Source organism: Oncorhynchus mykiss, chromosome 16, assembly GCF_013265735.2.
Source record: "Oncorhynchus mykiss isolate Arlee chromosome 16, USDA_OmykA_1.1, whole genome shotgun sequence".
NCBI classification, from domain to species: domain Eukaryota; kingdom Metazoa; phylum Chordata; class Actinopteri; order Salmoniformes; family Salmonidae; genus Oncorhynchus; species Oncorhynchus mykiss.
Genome location: NC_048580.1, coordinates 25,720,744 through 25,744,273, shown reverse-complemented (window position 1 = coordinate 25,744,273; position 23,530 = coordinate 25,720,744). Strand labels below are relative to the sequence as shown.

The 23,530-nt window shown below is 42.0% G+C and overlaps 1 protein-coding gene across 2 annotated transcripts in view; it reads right to left on the bottom strand.

The window, feature by feature from the left end:
• Positions 1-23,530, bottom strand: part of plcd3b (phospholipase C, delta 3b) — a 47,018-nt gene that overhangs the window by 21,052 nt on the left and 2,436 nt on the right. For both annotated transcript variants that reach the window (XM_036946605.1, XM_036946606.1), the window contains exon 2: positions 7,072-7,239. In XM_036946605.1, coding sequence (XP_036802500.1) covers positions 7,072-7,239 — 168 coding nt within the window. The remainder of the gene's footprint in view (positions 1-7,071; positions 7,240-23,530) is intronic.

The window sequence follows — 23,530 nt, the reverse complement described above, 5'->3', positions numbered from 1 at the left end:
AGGGAGATTTATTTGAATGGCACTGTTTGTATACCTCCAATTATCACTTTAGTCTTAGGCTTAGGGTATGCATTGACGAGGGAAGATGTTCTGGGGTGGGGGTGCTGATACATTTTCCGGGGGGGGATTTTGTCTGGCATAGCGAGAAAAGTTACCTTTCTCGTCAGGACACACGTCACTGTTCTTTAGAAGGAGATCGCATTGCATATCAAAAACTAGGTTAGAAGCTAGCTAAATAGTTTCTTGCTAGCAAACCTTCTGATCTGACAACCAAATTCTAAAATACCAGTTGCTGAAAACAGCAGGTAAAACTAGAAATACGTGGAAGGATTTGACAGCATAGCGCCACTTACGCCTTGACTGCAACATAGGGCCTGGAGAAATTCATGTTCATCACTCACCACTTGTTAGCAAACATGCTAGTCATTGGCCTACTCCACTATGTAGTATATGCTTATTAGATACAGTCAATGTTATCGAGTATTGCTGTGTCATAGCCTACTGTTTATTGTTGCAGTATATTATCATATAGAATCGTACATATTGTGCTTTTGTAGTTCTATGCCATTACATGGTTGTAGCTCATTCATGTCCATTCACTGCTCTATCCATTGTAGCCTGTAAGTCTCTACTGTTTCGTGGGGTGGAAGTTATGCAACAAATATTGGGAGTTTACCAGCTAAATACAAGCTACAATTATTTGACTTGGTTTGTTTTGTCGGTGAGCTGTCATTTTGGTGAAGGTAGGTTTGGCTTCTGGATGGGCAATAATGTGGGTGTACACACACACACACACACACACACACACACACACACACACACACACACACACACAAACGCAAACAGGGAGGCCTAAAAATAGGACAGAGGTGTTTGCAGACACTACTGTATTTTCAACATGTTTGCTTGACCACCTCTTTTCCGCAAATGGATAGTGTGTGTGTGTGCATGTGTGTTTCCTTAGGTAATCCCACACAGTGCAATAAACTGTCTAAAATAAGCCATATTCATATTTCCCATTCATCTGTGAGGCTAGCTAATATTATTTGTCTATCTCTACTTCTCACTGAAAACAGTGGAGACATTAATGGTTGCCCACTGCCCAGTTGCCAGGGCTACCAAAATGGACCAAATAAGTGATTTAGCAACCAACTTGGTTACCCAGCTTGGCAACCACTTTCAAAATAAGTGTCGGGCCCTGGTAGAGACTCTATAAGCACACATTATCTGCGCTCTCTACCACGGGAGTGCAGGGCTCTGGTGGAGCAAGCAAGAACTGAATAGGGAAGTAGTAGGGTGGTATGCTCACATCCATAAAAACACTTGTCCCAGGTGCTGGATTAGAGAGGATAATGTAGAAAAAAAAGACATCAGCACACTGGTATTATGCTCCCAAAGTGTAATTTAGTAGGACAACGTTTTAGTGAAAACATTGTCCTGGCAAAGTAAAAGTTGGGGTCGCAACGTTATCCTAATAAATTACACTTTTGGAGCATATAACAGGGTGTATTTATTTTGTGTTCTACAGAACTGCAGAGGGATCTGTATGCTTCATTAATTGACTGAGACACTAGGGAAGAATCCTAACATTAGATTGGTGTGGGGAACTCACATTTTCATGAAAATCTCACATTGACATGCATGATTCCTGTAAAAGTCCAAGTGATTTGTGCTGAACTGAATTCTCAAACTAGGTTCTGCCCATAGCTATTACAGAGTAAACATGTCTAGTCTTTGATGGTGAGTAAAGAGAAATGTTGGTTTTAATGATAGGCCTTTTAGGCTTCTTCAGAGCTAGAGATGGGCGGGCACACACCCTGCTATTGGTGGTTAAAGGAGAGGACCCTACTACACACATGTAGATAAGCACACAGATTCCCATATTCATGCCCACACACGCAGCTTGGGTTGGGGCGGTATACGATAATACCGTTTAATGGGCTATTTTGAAATACAGCAGGTATGATGTCCAATATCGTTGACACAATTTCTTTAAATGTCCAATGCAGCCAGTTTTATCTCAATATCAAATCATTTCTGGGTAACAGTTAAGTACCTTACTGTGATTGTTTTCAATTAAAATGGTCAAAAATAAATAAAAATAACTTCTTAGCAAAGAACAATTTCTCAAGCAAGAATTTTGCTAGGATTGTCTGGGAACCCATTTCCCACCTGGTGATGTCACCAGGCAGGCCAAAACGCCATCCCACCAAAACAGGCTGAAATATAAGGCGGTCTTTTCAAATAGATCTCACACTAAAGGGCATCATGATTTTCACATTTTTACACTATTATTCCAACCTCACCTCAAAGTGTGGAAAACACAGAAAATCTAGTTTTTGACTGCACTGGGCCTTTAAAACTTTTTAACCAGCCCTACTGGTTAATGAAATAGGGCTGAGATTCATCCATCTTGTTTGTGCATTATGCATGTTTGACCAATGAAGCACAGGTCTGGTCCTGGTTTGTTATCAAACAGCACAACTGCCAATCTAATCTGTCGATCAGCTGCTACCTCATGCCTTTACCTTTGTCTGAGCTTGGACTTTGAGAGGGCGGAACATATGTTTTAGAAGCCTATATGAATAAGCACTGATGAATCATTATCCATTAAATATTACACTATTTTCAAAGGCTGCAAAGGCATCACATCCTTTTGTTTGACTATTTTCATTTAATTTTTATATTTGATTCATGAAACAAATATATGATTTGATATACCATTCCTTTAGAAATTCTAACTTTGGTAACTATGGTAATGTTTTTTGGTAATAATACGTAATTATTTGAAATCACTGAAATATTTGCAGAGTGTGTCCTTAAGAATCCCTTCCCTTTGTGTAAACACAGATGGTGTAAAAAAAATGTTGCCTTCAATTGGGACCCACTGGGCACAGACGTCAATTCAGCGTCCATTCCACATTGGTTCAAACAACGTTGATTCAACCAGTGTGTGCCCAGTGGTAGGACACTCCCGCTGGGCACACAATAATTCCCCTCACCGTCCCTTCAGTTTCCATTAAGTCCCGTTAATTTGGCTGCTCAGCATATCTTAGTTATCCCTCACCAATATATATATATATATATATATATATATATATATATATATATATATATATATATATATGTATATTTAAAAAATTGCCCTTTGAGCCGGATTTAGTGACCAACAGTTTTTTACACGGTCCGTCATTTCTCAGGATTTCCCAGGTCCCTAAGCCCTGACTATCCTGCCGGGTAGGATTAGGCCCGCCAGGAATAAGCTTCCACTCGAGGACTGTGGCTTTTCAGACTCTTTGGCCCTTTAAATACTGTGGCCCCAATTAGAAACTTTACCATTTAGGTTAGAGGCCTTTTCGTGGATGTTAATATTTCCATAAGAAATATTGGGGTAGCTGTAAAAAAGGCCATCCTGCTCCTCTCCCCTCTAACTAACTTCCCCTCACAGTCCCTTCAGTTTCCCTTAAGTACAATTAGTTTGGCTGCTTAGCCTACCTTAGTTATCAATCACCCTTCATAGCCCTGCCATTCCCAACCAATCAGAGCGCTCGAGAAGGCGCATCTGGACACTGCACCCACCCACTCAGGTCAGAGTGTTGTCATCGTCATAAGAGAGAAGACGCATGTTACGAATGTCTGAATGTTGTGCGTGCATCGGAAAGTAAGTTGCAGGGGATTTATTGGGGGTTTTACATGCTGTGTGATTGTAACGATGTACGCTGAGAGTCGGGAAGCAAGTTCAGGGAGTGAATACGTTTAAATAAATGAACAAAACAAGAAACACAAACAGCGCACGAAACGACATGAAACAGGAACAATGATGACTGGGGAAGAAACCAAAAGGAGTGACATATAAAGGGCAGGTAATTAAGGAGTTGATGGATTCCAGGTGAGTGTCATAATGCGCTGTTGCGCGTAACGACGGTGACAGGTGTGCGCCATAACAAGCAGCCTGGTGACGTAGAGGAAGGAGAGAACACGTGACAGTACCCCCTCCCCAACGCATGGCTCCAGCCACAGGATGCCGTCCAAAATTACGATCCCGGGGATCAGGATCGGACTAGTCACCTCTGCTGAGGTGTGGGAAACCCGTCGATCCAGCTGAGGCGCAGGAGCATGGCGACCTAGAGCGCCGGAGAGAGAGCATACGTGACAGTACCCCCTCCCCGGCGCGTTCGGCTTCAGCCGAGAAGAAACACAAACAGTGCATCGACATGAAACAGGAACAATGACAACTGGGGAAGAAACCAAAGGGAATGTCATATAAAGGGCAGGTAATCAAAGAGGTGATGGAGTCCAGGTTAGTGGCATAATGCGCTGTTGTGCGTAACGATGGTGACAGGAGTGCGCCATTACGAGCAGCCTGGTGACCTAGAGGCCGGAGAGGGAGCACACGTGAATTTGCATACCGCCCTAACAGATACACAGATGATCTCTATTGCAGTCCACACTGCCCTTTCCCACCTGGACAAAAGGAACACCTATGTGAGAATGCTATTCATTGACTACAGCTCAGCGTTCAACACCATTATGCCCTCAAAGCTCATCACTAAGCTAAGGACCCTGGGACTAAACTCCTACCTCTGCAACTGGATCCTGGACTTCCTGACGGGCCACCCCCAGGTGGTAAGGGTAGGTAACAACACATCTGCAATTGCTGATCCTCAACACAGGTGCCCCTCAGGGGTGCGTGCTCAGTCCCCTCCTGTACTCCCTGTTCAATCGTGACTGCACGGCCAGGCACGACTCCAACACCATCATTAAGTTTGCTGATGACACAACGGTGGTAGAACTGATCACCGAAAAACAACGAGACAGCCTATAGGGAGGAGGTCAGAGACCTGGCCGTGTGGTGCCAGGACAACAACCTCTCCCTCAACGTGATCAAGACAAAGGAGATGATTGTGGACTACAGGAAAAGGAGGACTGAGCACACCCCCATTCTCATCGACGGGGCTGTAGTGAAGCAGGTTAAGAGCTTCAAGTTCCTTGGTGTCCACATCACCAACAAACTAACATGGTCCAAGCACACCAAAACAGTTGTGAAGAGGGCACGACAAAACCTATTCCCCCTCGGTATCCCCTTTATATAGCCTCGCTATTGTTATTTTCATGCTGCTCTTTAATTATTTGTAACTAATTATTTTAAATGTTTTCCTTTTTTTAAACTGCATTGTTGTTAGGGCTTTCAAGTAAGTATTTCACTGTAAGGTCTACCTACACCTGTTGTATTCGGCGCATGTGACAAATAACATTTGATGTGATTTGTTCAAGTATAGACGCAGCCTTCCTTATGACGTATATTGTTTTTCAAGGGCTGATTTTAGAAGAACCAGGAGAGTAGAAAATTATGTTAATAGGCTGATAATCAAGCATATGATAAGAAGGACAAAGGCATGGGTAGAGTATAGTATTTGTTCAGCCTTTGTTTGATTTAACTTTTTTGTTACGTGACAACTTTACTCCATTAAATCAAGATGAAATGTAGAGATTGTAATGAAGTGTTCACCATATACTCATGTCAACGTTCTTCTCATCTTTTTAAGAATGCAACTATATTGTTCTGTTTTTGTTCATGTGAGATATACAGTATCAATCTGTTTTTTGTTCATGTGAGATATACAGTATCAATCTGTTTTTTTTCATGTGAGATATACAGTATCAATCTGTTTTTTTTCATGTGAGATATACAGTATCAATCTGTTTTTTTTCATGTGAGATATACAGTATCAATCTGTTTTTGTATACTTTTCTTGATGAACATGTCTTCTATTCCTTTATTTTAAAGTGTGAAAAGCTACAGAATCAGATTGCATTGATTTAATGTGTCAGGTATCCTAGTGGTTAGAGCGTTGGGCCAGTAACTGAAAGGTTGCTGGATCAAATCCCTGAGCTGACAAAGTAAAAATCTGTCATTCTGCCCCTGAACAAGGCAGTTAACCCACTGTTCCCCGGGGGGCCTCATTATAAATAAGAATTTGTTCTTAACTGACTTGACTAGTTAAATCTAAAATATATATATATAATAATGTGTTAATCAAAACTATATATCTAAGTATAGTCCTCACATTGTTATTGCACTGTCAAAATATTGTCATTTGAAGATTTCAAACACTTAAACTGCTTTGTAGCTATTTATGTGCTAAGATTGAAGCTGAATGATTTCTGTAAGAATGATGACATGCAAACTGTCTTTCTTTATTTACAAAATGCATTAGTAACTGCTATATCTATTTATTTGTATTTTATATATTTTACAATCTCTCCTACAGTAAGCTCATCTACACTGAAATGAGGCGCAGGATTACGTTTAAAGGTATAATTGACAAAAATTATGCACACACACACACACACACACACACACACACACACACGTTTGGCCACATCACAAACCAAATCTACTATTACAGCAATTGAAGGGCATGTTTCTAAGTTGAGCGTGGTACCCCATGATTGTGTTGTATGGTAACTATATGGGACAAACCACAGTCGAGGGAAACTCCTACCACCATATCATATCCTTTAATTTGACGTGTTTCAACTTAAACAAGGATAGGTTGAAAATACATCACTACTATAATGACTGATGTTTGTGTGTGTGTGTGTGTGTGTGTGTGTGTGTGTGTGTGTGTGTGTGTGTGTGTGTGTGTGCCTGTCTGCCTGTATGAGTACATACAGTTAACCCCGCATCCCAAAGCAGGGCGTTAACACAGCCCATATAAGGGGTTTTGTTTACATGTGTTTCACCTTACAAGCCCATATGCCAAGTCTGTGATTAACTGCAACTCAACCAAAGGCCCTCCAATCAGTGCTCATAAAAAGCATGAACTGTCTCCCTGAAATATCTAGTTCTTCTGCCTTACAATTTCCAATACAAGGTCTGGAATTAGGCCTACTTGTCTTATACCAGTGTTATTAAAAGTGGAAAAAGCTAAGTTATGTAATAACCTGATAACAATCTAGTACATTATGTACATTATGTTATAGAGTAGGCTTACATTCAATGATATTGATGCTCTGTTTTTGGGGAATGGATTGGGGATGCACGTACACACAGACACACACACTCACAGGACTGCTGGGCCTTGGAGCGACTGGAGAACTTGTCGGACTCGCACCACACGGTGACTCCATCGTCCAGCAGCTTCAGCGTACGTCTCCTCTGCCAACGTGGGGAGCGTACTTTCACCATGCTGGAGCCTTTCAGCATCACCTTCACGTCCTCATCTTCCTCTACACCTGGACACGGAGACAGAGAGATGTAGAGAGACAGGGAGAGACAGAGAGAGAAGAGAGAGAAAAGTACAATAAGTAAGACAGACAGAGACGGGGCATGGGAAGGAAGAGGGAAAGGGGGAGAGAGATGGAGAGGAGTGGAGGGAGAGAGGGGAAGAGCAAAAGAGAGAGAGGTAGAGATGAAGGTGAAGGAAAGGGATGGTGAGAATGGGGAGCAAAATAAAAATGGTGCGACAGGAAGAGGGGCATAACAAGGGAAAGAGAGAAAGATAGAAACAGAAAGAGACAGCACAGGATAACGAGAAGCAATGTTACCAGCTAAGTGCTTCAAGTTAATAGCCATTTGAAATCTATACCGGCCGCTTTATGGTTGCACATACAGATGTGGGATCTTAATTTGACCACTCTGTTGTCGCAGAGAATTTTCCTGCACTGCAGGAAATTCAAATGAGCATTGTGATTTACATAAATCCACTGAAAACCTGTAGTTCTCTTTCTTTCTGTGAGGGGGCAGTCGAGTCAGTTGGACCAAGGACTGCTAGGCTATCAAAATCATCCTCTCGGAGTTGGGCCGAAGCACTGTATCTGCTTTAGTTTTTGTGAAGAAGGAGCTAGATTTCACATGTTGGGTTTATTTATTTATTCTGAACACATTTCTGTTTGTTGGCATTGTCAATTCTTGTATTTAAAAAATAAAAATAATCTTAATTTTAAACTTGCTAGCTGGACAGGCCAACGCTGCCCAGGACTAAACAGTAAACCAATCAGAATTTGTGTACCATCTCTTCTAATCACGTCTGCCAATCACGTTCTCCGTAGCTAAGGGAGTAAACACAGCTGGCGATAGCTCGAGAGCGATCTCCTTCCAACAAACTGCTATAAGGTAAAGTTTTTTTAGACTATTTTAGTTATAGAAACGCGATACCACCAATACATTTTAAATGTGCAACCAGAAGGAAAAAAACTCTGGAACACCTTTACTCCACACACAGAGACACATACAAAGCTCTCCCTTGCCCTCCATATGGCAAATCTGACCATAATTATATCCCCCTGATTCCTGCTTACAAGCAAAAATGTAAACAGGAAACACCAGTGACTATGTCAACAAAAAAAGTGGTCAGATGAAGCAGATGCTAAGCTACAGGACTCTTTTGCTAGCACAGACTGGAATATGTTCCGGGATTTCCTCAATGCCATTGAGGAGTACACCACATCAGTCATTGTCTTCATCAATAGGTGCATCGATGATGTCGTCCCCACAGTACATACCCCAACCAGAAGCCATGGATTACAGGCAACATCCGCACTGAGCTAAAGGGTAGAGCTGCCAATTTGGGGTCGCTGCATGGAATCCACTCAGTTGTCCTGTTTGTAAGGCAGAACACAGGATCCGCGTCACGAAAAACATATTCTTGGTAGTACTGATGGTGAGTTGATGCTGATCTTATATTCAGTAGTTCTTCTCGACTGTATGTAATGAAACCTAAGATGACCTGGGGTACTAATGTAAGAAATAACACGTAAAAAAACAAGAAACTGCATAGTTTCCTAGGAACGCGAAGCGAGGCGGCCATCTCTGTCGGCGCCGGAAGCAATTTCAAGGAGCGGGACTCTAAACCGGAAGCTTATAAGAAATCCCGCTATGCCCTCCGACAAACCATCAAAAGGGCAAAGCGGCAATATAGGACTAAGATCGAATCGTACTACACCGGCTCTGACGCTAGTCGGATGTGGCAGGGCTTGCAAACCATTACAGACTACAAAGGGAAGCACAGCCGAGAGCTGCCCAGTGACAAGAGCCTACCAGACAAGCTAAACTACTTCTATGCTTGCTTCGAGGGAAAAAACACTGAAATATGCATGAGAACACCAGCTGTTCCAGAAGACTGTGTGATCACGCTCTCTGCAGCCGATGTGAGTAAGACCTTTAAACAGGTCAAAATTCACAAGGCCGTAGTGCAAGATGGATTACCAGGATGTGTACTGCGAGCATGCTGACATGTCCGAGTCTGTAATACCAACATGTTTCAAGCAGACCACCATAGTGCCTGTGCCCAAGAACACTAAGGTAATCTGCCTAAATGACTACCGACCCATAGCACTCACATCTGTATCCATGAAGTGCTTTGAAAGGCTGGTCATGGCTCACATCAACACCATTATCCCAAAAACCCTAGACCCACTCCAATTTGCATACCGTCCCAACAGATCCACAGGAACACCTATGTGAGAATGCTATTCATTGACTACAGCTCAGTGTTCAACACCATTGTGCCCTCAAAGCTCATCACCAAGCTAAGGACCCTGGGACTAAACACCTCCCTCTGCAACTGGATACTGGACTTCCTGACGGGCCGCCCCCAGGTGGTAAGGGTAGGTAACAACACATCCGCCACGCTGATCCTCAACACAGGGGCCCCTCAGGGGTGCGTGCTCAGTCCCATCCTGTACTCCCTGTTCAATCATGACTGCACGGCCAGGCACGACTCCAACACCATCATTAAGTTTGCCGATGACACAACAGTGGTAGGCTTGATCACCGAAAAAGACAAGACAGCCTATAGGGAGGAGGTCAGAGACCTGGCCGTGTGGTGCCAGGACAACAACCTCTCCCTCAACGTGATCAAGACAAAGGATTGTGGACAACAGGAAAAAGAAGGTCCGAGCACACCCCCATTCACATCGACGGGGCAGCAGTGGAGCAGTTTGAGAGCTTCCAGTTCCTTGGTGTCCACATCACCAACAAACTAACATGGTCCAAGCACACCAGCACAGTCAAAAGACGCACGACAAAACCTACTCCACCTCGGGAGACTGAAAAGATTTGTCATGGGTCCTCAGATCCTCAAAAGGTTCTACAGCTGCACCATCGAGAGCTGGTTGCATCACTGCCTGGTATGGCAACTGCTCGGCCTCCGACCGCAAGGCACTACAGAGGTTAGTGCGAACGGCCCAGTACATCACTGGGGCCAAGCTTCCTGACATTTAGGACCCCTATACCAGGCGGTGTCAGAGGAAGGCCCTAAAAATTGTCAAAGACTCCAGCCACCCTAGTCATAGACTGTTCTCTCTGCTACCGCACAGCAAGCGTTACCGGAGTGCCAAGTCTAGGTCCAAGAGGCTTCTAAACAGCTTCTACCCCCAAGACATAAGACTCCTGAACACCTAATCAAATGGCTACCCAGACTATTTGCATTGCCCCCCCCCCCCCTCTTTTACACCACTGCTATTCTCCGTTGTTATCATCTATGCATAGTCACTTTAATAACTCTACCTTTGCACATTGACTCTGTACCAGTATATAGTATACCCTGTATATAGTCTCGCTATTGTTATTTTACTGCTGCTCTTTAATTACTTGTTACTTTTATTTCTTATTGTTATCCATTTTTTCTAAACTGCATTGTTGGTTAGGCGCTCATAAGTAAGCATTTCACTGTAAGGTCTACTACACCTGTTGTATTTGGCGCATGTGATTTGAAATTTGATTTGATTTGACATGCTGTAAAATTACTCTCAACTTAGAACGCAGCAACATTGGTAATGTAACTAGCTAGCTGGTTAGCTACAACAAGTAGACCTGTTGCTAGCTCGCATGAGGAGATAGCTTTATCACTAGCATGTCATTTCGGGACAGGGAGCTTAAGCTATCAGTTTATTACAAATAATAATTTAAGAAGGCAAAAATCTTTTGGACAAGTCGTGTAAAGCCAACACAGTACTGTCATCAAGGCAGGACCCATTAATTTAAATACTGACACATAAGAAATGCCACATTATCCATGGCAACAGTTGGAGTAGGATGATTGCAGAGAACTCTGCCTCTGTCCTAGTAGCTTCCTTATGTTGGCATTATTAAGACTGCTAGGATGTTCGTTTCTAGCTCACAAACTACAATCCTTTGCTATGATGATTTTTAAAATTCTTTCTTGTCTGTCACTTTTGTCTCCTGTGATCTATTCAGCTCTCCATGTGTCTCCGCTACCAGAGAAATTAACCAAATGCTATTCACCATCCTACTGCAGTTTGAAACTGTAAGTGGTACATGACTGGCTGCAGGGAAGTCAGGCGCAGGAGAGCAGAGAACTGGGTAATAACCGGAGCAGTTTAATGTGCAAAACCAACGGCACCCAGAACAACAAAATATGGGTACAAAATAACCCGTTGCAAACCAGTCAGAGTGCACAAACACTTTACAACAAACAATTTCACACACAGACATGGGGGGAACAGAGGGTTATATACACGACAAGTAAATAGGGAATGTAAAACCAGGTGTGTGGGAAAACAAGACAAAACAAATGGAAAATGAAAGGTGGATCGGCGATGGATAGAAGACAGGTGACGTCGACCGCCGAACGCCGCCCGAACAAGGAGAGGAACCGACTTCGGTGGAAGTCGGGACAGAAGCAGCCCTGCCTTCACTAATTAGACCACAATTAGACCTGCCTTCACTAATTAGACCTGTTGTCTTTTCTTTGTGGGTTTTTGTCTTAGTCTAGTGCATCCTAGAGTTGAAGAACACCAACTACAGATACAAGGGCTTGTCGGAGCATCTCAAATACTACATTCAATACACAATTGGTGCAATGAGTTGACAAACAGATTATGTTTTTACTATTATAACATGCAGTAATGAGAATTCTATTGTCTCCGTCAGGAGCCTGGGCTTTTGCCTTAGATGGTAGAGCTCTGGTCTGTGGACCGCAGGATTGCATTCCGCTAAGGCACTTCTCTTTCTCTACATTTGTCGGCTAACTTGGTGACGAGGGTGGGATCCTTTCGAGACGCCTATGGGACCTAGGAAAGTGAATGACCCAAGAGAGAAGGGAGAATACAGAAGCATACGTTGATGACAGTTCACTCTGACGTTTTGTGCTAGATTTTGTACCCAAACCTAGTTTTGCATTTATGCCAAAAAGTTGATTTGTTTGCCATAGTTCTCTTACAGTATTGCTGAATGGTCTTGTTGCAAACAAGAAGGATGGTTTGGGATATCACAGGCTTCCTTCTTTCCTCTTTGTCATACAGGCCAGTAATGTGTAGTTAATGCATTGCTGATCCATTCATAGTTTTTCTCTCAGGTCATGCAATGAACTACGTGGCTGTTTTAAATCACCTTTGGCCCCACAGTGATATCCCTGAGCAGTTTCCAGTCTCTCCCGCAGCTCAGTTAGGAAGGATGACCAGATTCTTACAGTGCCATGGTGATATTATACACCCTCCACAGAATAACATCATACTTGACCATAAACAAAGGGATATTCATTGTATTGGAATGATTTCAAAATGTATCCCTGACATGTTTCTAAAGCACTTTGGTGACTTTGAGGTTGAATCTTTGTTTGAAATTCACTAACCAGCTGAGGGACCTTACATATACAGAGGACGTTTTTTTTTAATGATGAGAACTATTACTTTTGCACACAGATGGCCCCAATTCAACTAGGCTAATTGTGTGATTTTTCATGAAAATATTTGCTCCTGAATGTATTTAGATGTGCCAGAGCAAGGAGTATGACGACCTACTTCAATCAATACATCTTTGCGTTTTATTTTTTTATAAATGTTAGAACATTTATATAATTCTTCTTCCACTTTGAAAGAGCGTATTATGTTATTTAGACCAGTAGCGGAAAATTCTAATTTAATTTGTTGTTTCATTTCATCGTTGTTCATTTGAGTTGAATTTAAGGCTGCAGAATGTGAAAATTGTGCAGGGGTGTGAAGAATTTCACTAGACACTGTACGTCTGCCTACGACCAAATTAATTGGATTCTGCTCAATATTCCAATCCTGACCGAAGATCTGATGCTTGTCTGACTTGACTGATCCATAAGGAAATAAAGCAAACTGCATAAAAAGAGAAAATGATCTAAAACCTTCTCTCTGTACACATACAGTTCATGTTTTGGTTCAAAGTTCAGTCAGTCTGTGTAGCTTTTTAGAGTCACGACAGCTAGGTTAGGCTTAGCCTACATGTACTGTCTCTGAGTCATTCATCTAGACTAGTTTATGTTATGTAATGTGTCACAATGAACACAATGAACACAATGAGTCATCAACAGATCATATTGCATACACCATAATGCTGTACACAAATGTAGGATTTTTTCATGAATGCCTCAGGCTACTAAGATATATGCATCCTCTCCTTTTACAGCACACATACACACACACATGCTCACACACACTAACAGCCAACAGTCAAAATTCGTTTTTTTTGTTGGCAGAAATGCCTTCTCGAACATGTGAACTTTCAAGTGCCTTCATAACAAACTTTTATGCCATCTGTAAATACGAATAAAGTTGTTAAATTACGAGCCTAGTTGGTTTAGCCAATGAAAAAGTAAGGAACCTTCCCGCTAGCCATGATTGGCTGAGTTAATGTTTCAGATTGGTCTGCAGTGTAGCATCTTGTCAATAAAATGAGCTGCTCATTATGCATAGATAATCCTTACTACTTTTCAAAAGATGTAACGTTTTTCAAAAGATATAAGTCAGAGAAACATCAGAACTGCAAATATGTTGCTACTGCTTTCAATAACATTGCTGCCCTGAATTTATCAGGTGCTATCGACAAAGGTCAGTGGGAAAAAGTTGTGATGGACTACTTTCTTGAGGACGATCGTGCCATGCTGATTCTCTCTGACTCTGAAAATGAATTAGATGATGAGGAAATCCCTGATTTAGGTGAGAGAAAGAACATTTTTTTAGAAGACATTGTAGAGTCTTCTGACGACGGTGATGGGGATGAAACGGAAGAAGTTGACCGAGTTTTGAAATCAGTGGAACACAACGGGCCAAACAAGCTGTGCAAACTTTAATGAAAGGGGTTGCAGTCTGCTGTGAAGCATATATATACGGGTAAGAATCTAGACCACTAGAAAGTTGTTTTCATTGCAAGTTAAAGCTTGCTGTTAGCTAGCCAGCTGGAGTTCGATGGCTATCGTTAACATTGAACCTAACTTATTTGGTTAACTTTAGCTATGACAAAAGTTTGTATTGCTAGCGACGTTACTCTATGAATTGGGATTATAGTCATTTTTTAGCTAGCTAACGTTAAAGTGACATGTCTAAACAAAAGACCCCAAGTTAAAGCTTGCTGTTAGCTAACTAACGTTAGCTGAGGTTAGATGGCTGGCTTGCTAGCGAACATTAATTTACGTGTATGAATTGTGTGTAACGTTAGTGATGTTTTCTCAGAATGCCATTTCCCATTGCTAGTTATAGCCTAATGTTAGCTAGCTAACATTGAACCTATTTGGTTAACTTTAGGTAGCTATGACAATCGGTTTGTATTGCTAGTTAAAGCTTGCTGTTAGCTAGCCAGCAGATGTTGGATGGGGGTATCTGTACATTACTTTACTATTTATATTTTTGGCAACTTACTTACTTTTACTTCACTACATTCCGAAATAAAATAATGTACTTTTTACTCCATACATTTTCCCTGACACCAAAAAGTACTTGTCACATTTTCACAGGAAAATTGTCCAATTCACACACTTATCAAGAGAACATCCCTAATGCATCTGATCTGGCAGACTCACTAAACAGTGTTTGTAAATTATGTCTGAGTGTTGGAGTGTGCCCCTGGCTATCCGTCAATAAAAAAAGTAGAAAATATTTGTGCCGTTTGGTTTAATATAAGGAATTTGAAATGATTTATACTATGACAATTTAGTACTTTTTCCACCATTGGATGTGGCTGGGGGTTCTAGAATTTCTTTCACATGACCCATCAATTTAGACAAGTGTGTCTGGGTAAGGGTCATCTAATATTTATGAAATATTTTTATCTGGACAGTTTCTGTTTACCTGGAATTTTGTCTTATTGTAAGCTACTTTTAGTCTGAATCTTTACTGCACTACTCACTGTTTAGCACATGACCTCATGTGAATCCTTAAAGAGATGGGTGGAGCTAGCTTAAGAGGGTGTGAACAATGCTGAATGGGTGTAGACAAAGGAGAGCTCTCCAGTAGCTACCAAAACATTCAAAGGCCCTTTTCTCAAAAGTGAGTTTACAAGTGTATCAACTTTCAAAGCATAATTACTTTCCTATTGTTCCTCAAAAATGCTGCATATGACATACCATTTTGTAGCTCTGAGTCTCTACATTTATCCAATGTATAAAAAAAGAACAATTTCAAATTTTGCTACGCAAGACTGAATCCAGGTGGTGAGTCACATTTCAAAACAATCTATTTTGTCCACTATCTTATTGATGGAATGTATCTGCACTGTGTACATACCTAGCCCCCCTTACAAAAAAACATACCTAGCTCACCTGTATACAGTGCATTCGGGAAGTATTCAGACCCCTTCACTTTTTTCCACATTTTGTTACGTTACAGCCTTATTCTAAAATAGATTACATTTCCCCTCATCAATCTACAAACAATAACCCATAATGACAAATCAAAAACTGTTTTTTAGAAACATTTTGCATATGTATTTTTTAATTTAAAAAATGAAATAGGACGTTTAAATAAGTATTTAGAAGCTCTACTCAGTACTTTGTTGAAGCACCATGGGCAGTGATTACTGCCTTGAGTCTTCTTGGGTATTCTTGGGTACAAGCTTGGCACACCAGAATTTTGGGAGTTTCTCCCATTCTTCAATGTAGATCCTCTCAAGTTCTGTCAGGTTGGATGGGGAGCGTAGCGGCACAGCTATTTTCAGGTCTCTCCAGAGATGTTAGATCGGGTTCATGTCCGGACTCAAGGACATTCAGAGACTTGTCCCAAAGCCACTCCTGCATTGTCCTTGCTGTGTGCTTAGGGTCGTTGTCTTGTTGGAATGTGAACCTTTGTCTGAGGTCCCGAGCGCTCTGGAGCAGGTTTTCATCAAGGATCTCTCTGTACTTTGCTCTGTTCATCTTTCCCTCTATCCTGACTAGACTCCCAGTCCCTGCCACAGCATGATGCTGCCACCACCAGGCTTCACCATAGGAATGGCATTGGCCAGGTGATGAGCGGTGCCTGGTTTCCTCCAGACGTGACGCTTGGCATTCAGGCCAAAGAGTTCAATCTTGGTTTCATCAGACCACAGAATCTTGTTTCTCATGGTCTGAGTTCTTTAGGTGCAAACTCCAAGCGGGCTGTAATGTGCCTTTTACTGAGGAGTGGCTTCTCTCTGGCCACTCTACCATAAAGGCCTGATTGGTGGAGTGCTGCAGAGATGTTTGTCCTTCTGGAAGGTTCTCCCATCTCCACAAAGGAACTCTGGGGCTCTGTCAGACTGACCATCGGGTTCTTGGTCACCTCCCTGACTGAGGCCCTTCTCAGTTTGGCTGGGCGGCAAGATCTAGGAAGAGTCTTGGTGGTTCCAAACTTCTTCCATTTAAGAATGATTGAGGCCACTGTGTTCTTGGGGACCTTCAATTCTGCGGACAAGTCCTTCGACCTCATAGCTTGGTTTTTGCTCTGACATGCACTGTAAACTGTCGGACCTTCTATAGACAGGTGTGTGCCTTTCCAAATAATGTCCAATCAATTGAATTTACCACAGGTGGACTCCAAGTTGTCGAAACAGCTCAAGGATGATCAATGGTAACAGGAGGCACCTAAACACAATTTCGAGTCTCAGAGCAAAGGGTCTGAATACTTACGTAAATAAAGTATGTCTGTTTTTTTTTATTTTGAATACATTTGCAAAAGTTCTAAAAACCTGTTTTCACTTTGTCATTATGGGGTATTGTCTGTAAATTGACGAGGGAAAACATTTATTTGATCGATTTTAGAATAAGGCTGTAACGTAACAAGGGGTCTGAATACATTCGGAATGCACTGTAGGTGTGTTTTATGCTACTATCAGAGGACAAGTCTGGAATGAGGAATGTTGTACATGGGTCATTTCACCAATTTGGTGGCTTTTGAGAAGAGTAACTTTGTAAATAAAACAACTTTTGATTTCACCTAATTTTAACATTCTGTCATAAAGAGCACATGTTCAACTTCATAAAAAACATGTTTTCCAATCTCAAGAGGTTAAATTAAAAAATGACTATTGTAAGTGCCTATTAAGTGCCAAATAAAGTAACGCGGTTGACCGTAACAGGGTTGACCCTAACAGGGTTGACGACTTCTTAAATCAGCCATCAATTCCCTGGTGACAGGGGGAATGGAAGCTTGTGGTGTGCAGAAGGGAGTCGCAATTGAATGCAAGCTTCACAAAAAAATGAAATTGTTAAAACATTTTTTGACTGTCTTTTTATGGGTAACAGGGTTGACATGTTATGCTAGACACGCTCAGTTTTCCACCATCAAAACACCAGAAAAGACTCATACTCCGACCCTCTCGTGCTCCAATTTGCGTGCTGGGAGCATAGTAGCATGCATTTTGAAAAACAGACATCCGTCTCTGCAATGTCCACTGCTCCTGCTACAGAGTCATCACAGGCTATCCCACATGGCCAGAATCAACAGCTAAAACAGGAGTGCACTGTACATACTAGACCAGGGCTTGGTCCATAGACTAACAAAGCAGTCTTGGTACTCCTTCACCACACACAACACCCAAACAGACTGGCTTCCTTCCACGCTATGGAGGAGTAAGCAAGGCAATGAGAATTACATTGAAGCAAATTCTACTGGGGTGTTAAGATGTCATTTTTTATATGGTCTACAACATTCTCACAGAAATAGTGAAATTAGATCATTTTCTCTGTTGACTGACAAACTGTAGATTAGGCCTATTTCTGGCATGTACTCAAAGCATGCGCGGACCAACTGGCAAGTGTCTTCACTGACATTTTCAACCTCTCCCTGAGTCTGTAATACCTACACTACCGTTCAAACGTTTGGCATCATTTAGAAACATCCTTGTTTTTGAAAGAAAAGCACATTTTTTTGTCCATTAAAATAACATCAAAGTGATCAGAAATACAGTGTAGACATTGTTAATGTTGTAAATGACTATTGTAGCTGGAAACGGAAGATTTTTAAAAATGTTTTATGGAATACCTACCTAGGCGTACAGAGGCCCATTATCAGCCACCATCACTCCTGTGTTCCAAAGGCACGTTGTGTTAGCTAACCCAAGTTTATCATTTTAAAAGGCTAATTGATCATTAGAAAACCCTTTTGCAATTCTGTTAGTATAGCTGAAAACTGTTGTTCTGATTAAAGAAGCAATACAACTGGCCTTCTTTAGACTAGTTGAGTATCTGGAGCATCAGCATTTGTGGGTTCGATTACAGGCTCAAAATGGCCAGAAACAAAGCACTTTCTTCTGAAACTCATCAGTCAATTCTTATTCTGAGAACTGGAGGCTATTCCATGTGAGAAATTGTCAAGAAACTGAAGATCTCATACAACGCTACTCCCTTCACAGAACAGCGCAAACTGGCTCTAACCAGAATAGAAAGAGGAGTGGGAGGCCCGGTGCACAACTGAGCAAGAGGACAAGTACATTAAAGTGTCTAGTTTGAGAAACTGACTCCTCACAAGTCCTCAACTGGCAGCTTCATTAAATAGTACCAGCAAAATACCAGTCTCAAAGTCAACATTGAAGAGACGACTCCGGGTTGCTGGCCTTCTAGGCAGAGTTCCTCTGTCCAGTGTCTGTGTTCTTTTGCCCATCGTAATCTTTTATTTTTTTTTAACTCTGTCTAGAAAGCCAGTATCCCGGAAGTCGCCTCTTCATTGTTGACGTTGAGACTGGTTAAATCGACTACAATCAGTGTAGATGAAGGGGAGGAGACAGGTTAAAAAATTATTTTTAAGACAATTGAGACATGGATTTGTGTGACATGCTGAATGGGAAAGACAAAAGATTTAAGTACCTTTGAACGGGGTATGGTAGTAGGTTCCAAGTGCACCAGTTTGTGTCAAGAACTGCAACACTGCTGGGTTTTCCACGCCTAAAAGTTTCCCGTGTGTTTCGAGAATGGTCCACCACCCAAAGGACATCCAGCCAACTTGACACAACTGTGGAAAGCATTGGAGTCAACATGGGCCAGCATCCCTGTGGAACGCTTTCAACACCTTGTAGTCCAAGCCCCGACGAATTAAGGCTGTTCTGAGGGCAAATGTTCTTAATGTTTTTTACAATCAGTGCATATGCACATGCCCACCCATGTACATGCTCACTGACATGAAACCTTGCCATTCTTACAATCGTTAGCTTACAATTATACTTATACCACCAGGATATTTATAATATAGTGTGCAATATAGAAATTGCATACATAAGCAAAATTGCATTTGAATGACTCTATGATTGCTGAGAAGAAGATCAACATAGCTACTGCATGCGACCTCAGGATAATTAGACAGACAGACAAGACTGTATGTTGCCGTCGCTCCGTGTCTCTCCCACGGAACAATTCTAAGCACCTTAAACCCTGCTTAACCATTTTAAAAAAGACACACACACGATCATGCATGCAGACGCACAGAGAGACAGACAGACAGATAGACACACACACACACACGGGTAAGAATTACACCCTTTCAGCAATGATACAACTGTAAGACTCACGGCGGTAAATTGCTCGATGTACAGTTGTACCACCATGACCTTGGGTCAGTGTGAACTAGTAAAGCTACAATTTCCTTAGCCAGAGATAGATGTGTTCTGACTTCCTCTGTACAGCAGAAGCTCTCTCCCTGAAAAGCATCATGCAGTGTTCCCCTCTCTATGTCCTAAATGTCCCGCTGGTTCCTACTTGTTCCCAGTCTCTTATTAGTGCATGTCCTCTGGTGGGCAGGGAAGGGAGGAGATTATCATTTCAAATGGGGTCAGCTTTGAAGACTTGTGGGGGCCCCCCCCACGCGCACACACGCGCACACACACACATGCATATGCACACGCAGACACAAGCTTGAATGAATGAATGAACACTCACACGTACATACAGCACACGGACACATGCACGCAGGCACACACACACACACACACACCAGACACACATCAAATAGTGTAAACCCCATTTCACTCAAGCCCCTACGGGGCCCTGTATGAGTCCAATACTTCACCAGAATAGTGAAAGGACAAATCCAATGCTATATCAGCCTTTCTGTAATTAATTGACTGCCTGGATTATGGATTATGCCAGGCAGTCAATTAATTACAGAAAGGCTGATATAGCATTGGACAATCCACCTGCTTTGACATGATGACAATCCACCTGCTTTGACATGATATTTCACATAGTCAAATAAAATAATTTGATGAAGTCAAACCAAATCCTACTGGTGGCGACCTTGAAAGGAACCAGAATGTAGACAGGGAGAGACAGGCATATCGTAGCAGTAGTAGTTATCTGGGGTAGGCAGGATGGTGGAAGTTTTACCTTCAAAAAAGGCTGATGTAGCCCTGGAGCCATGTGCAATACCCTACGTTGGTAAGTACCTTTACTGCCAATGGTAAGCACCCACACAACCAGGGTTGTGTTCATCCAGGCTGCATCACATCTGGCCGTGATTGGGAGTTCCATAGGGTGGCGCACAATTGGCCCAGCGTTGTCTGGGTTTAGCCCGGGGTAGGCCGTCATTGTAAAAAAGAGTTTGTTCTTAACTGACTTGCCTAGTTAAATAAAGGTTCAATTTAAATTCATTAGGCACCAAATGTCAGAAAACAGACTGAAACAGGGAGAGGGACTCCCTAGAGTTGTCCAATAAGAAACGCTCATCTTTCAAATCAGCAAAGCAATTTAAAACATTTTTAATTGTGTGTCCTAATGAACATGACCCAGGGCTCAACAGGATTGTGGACACTGAACAGCATAGTAGTACAGCATCTGCTTCAACTTATTTATTGTTAACTTGCCAAATCAGCAACATTGTTGAATGACATTTTTTCCACTTTAGCAGACACTCTTATCCAGAGTAACTTACAGGAGCAATTAGTGTTAAGTGCCTTGCTCAAGGGCACATCGACTGATTTTTCACCTAGTCGGCTCGGGGATTCAAACCATCGACCTTTCGATTACTGGCCCAACGCTCTTGACTGCTAGGCTACCTGCCGCCCAGGCTTATACATTAGGAAGGAACTGAATAGATTTCTGTTAGAAATGACCACGGAAAAGTAACTTGGCTAATTTGGGGGATAGTTCCACCACCTACAAATTTGATCTAAATGTAACCCTTGCCCACAACCACCATTGTTTGACAATGGTGGGCTAGTTGGCACTGCCTTTACAGGGCACAGGAAGAGAATTTCCATTCATGCCCATCTGAACCAAGGCACCCAGGGTGTGGTTTTGGGCACCTATAGGGTGGGGTTGACCATGGCAGACAGACCTCCCACTCTGTTCCTGGCTACCCAGGGAATACAGTAGTACCATAGCTATAGAGTTGCGTTAGGAAAACTGCCGGAGGACCAACCATTATAAATAGCCTGTATCCCACATTATGCCGACGCCACAAATGTTAACCTACTTGCAAATCTGCCACATGAACTGCATGATTATTTTCTGACATGAAGTATGGGGTTGAAAACTGAGAGATCCCTGAAAGCAATGTTAAGTCATTACAAGTACAAGTGTAGATGTTTGCAATTTGCCTAATGATTTCAAGATTACGTTGGTTATTTACTTTAATACAAATGTGACAGTTTTGTGAAAGGATGCACCCACAAGCAGGGGCGTCATGAACCCATTATTTTAGAGGGGGAACGAAGTACGTGAGGATGGATGGGGGTGGTTTAAGAATTTATTCCAACACCTGAAACAGCTTTTTCCTGCTGCCTAGAGCCATAATCATTATGCCTAATTCTATGTAAATATATATATATATATATATATATATATTATTCTGTATAGGTTATCTAAGCATACCTCTTGAGCGGCAGAACGACAGATTTGTACCCTGTCAGCTCGGAGATTTGAACTTGCAACCTTTCGGTTACTAGTCCAACGCTCTAGCCACTAGGTTACCCTTAGCTAATGCTAAGCTATTTGCTGGCTATGTGTGGTGCCATATTTGTTGACATTATACAATGCATTCTGGTTGTCATGTAAGCGTCTGTCAAACCAAAGACGTTATAACAAGAGATAGTTTACTCGACTGACTTATGGTGCTTTCAAGACAACTGGGAACTCTGAAAAAGACTAGGTCAAACTATGACGTCAGTGATCTAAAGGTAGGAAAGTCAGAGCTCTAGAAAGAGGTCTGAGTTCCCGAGTTGGAATTCCGAGCTGGATGACAAAAAAAAAAAAAAAATCCCATCCGGAGCTTGTTTTTTTCCCCGAATTCCCAGTTGTCTTGAACGCACTGAAGTCAGAGATTTCCAAGTTCCCAGTTGTTTTGAACACGGCATCAGATTGTAACGTTGATACCTGGGGCGGCAGGTTGGGCCAGTAACCGAAAGGTTGCTGGATCGAATCCCAGAGCTGACAAGGTGAAAATCTGTCATTCTGCCCCTGAGCAAGGCAGTTAAACCACTGTTCCCGGGCGCCGTGGATGTCGATTAAGGCAGCCCCCCGCACCTCTCAGATTCAGAGGGGTTGGGTTAAATGCGGAAGACACATTTCAGTTGAAGGCATTCAGTTGTACAACTGACTAGGTATCCCCCTTTCCCTACCTCAGGGTTGCTAGCTCAGAGCCCCCTTTCCAGGGGTTTTATTTTTATTTAGCGTATAAACTTCTTCTGTGTTTGCCCCCCATTTATTGATAAATCCCCCATCATAGTAATATTTCCTGCATCATATCCCCCCACAATACCTTTCCCCATTTCTACAACCCTTGGAATTAAATAATGAAATTAACCCCCCTAAAATAGTTTTATCCCTGTTTAGCTTTCACGCTACAGTTAGGCTAGGCAGTAGGCTTGTATTTGGTGTGATGATCTGTGAGTTAATTTTATTTGCTTTGTGAAAAAAGGTAAATGACTTGTATACATTGTAACAAGTACATTGAAGATTTGTAATATGCTGAAAAGTGGCTAAACTAAGTTCATATTTTTCAGGCAATGGGCGCAGCCATCTTTGGCTTTGTTTATTTGCATCTCATAATGAATGGAATTCTGGGACAAGAGAGTTATCAACAAGTCAAACATAAACTTGGCTGCCATCATGAAGAATTTAGCTGCTGTTAGCTTAGCTGACACGCATCTCTTTTCTAAACAATATTATATTTCTCCCTTTCTCCAGAGATGTGGTTCATTGTAAACAAGTCTAGCTGTTAGGTCGCTAACTTATGTTAAGTTTTTTTGTCAACGCAACCTGTTCTTTAGGCTGGTTTATGGATTGAGTTTAGCTGTGGATGTGTTCCGTGTGATGATTGGATGATGAAGTTTGCATTTATCTTTTACAAAAAAAGGTGAAATTGAGGAATAAAGTTG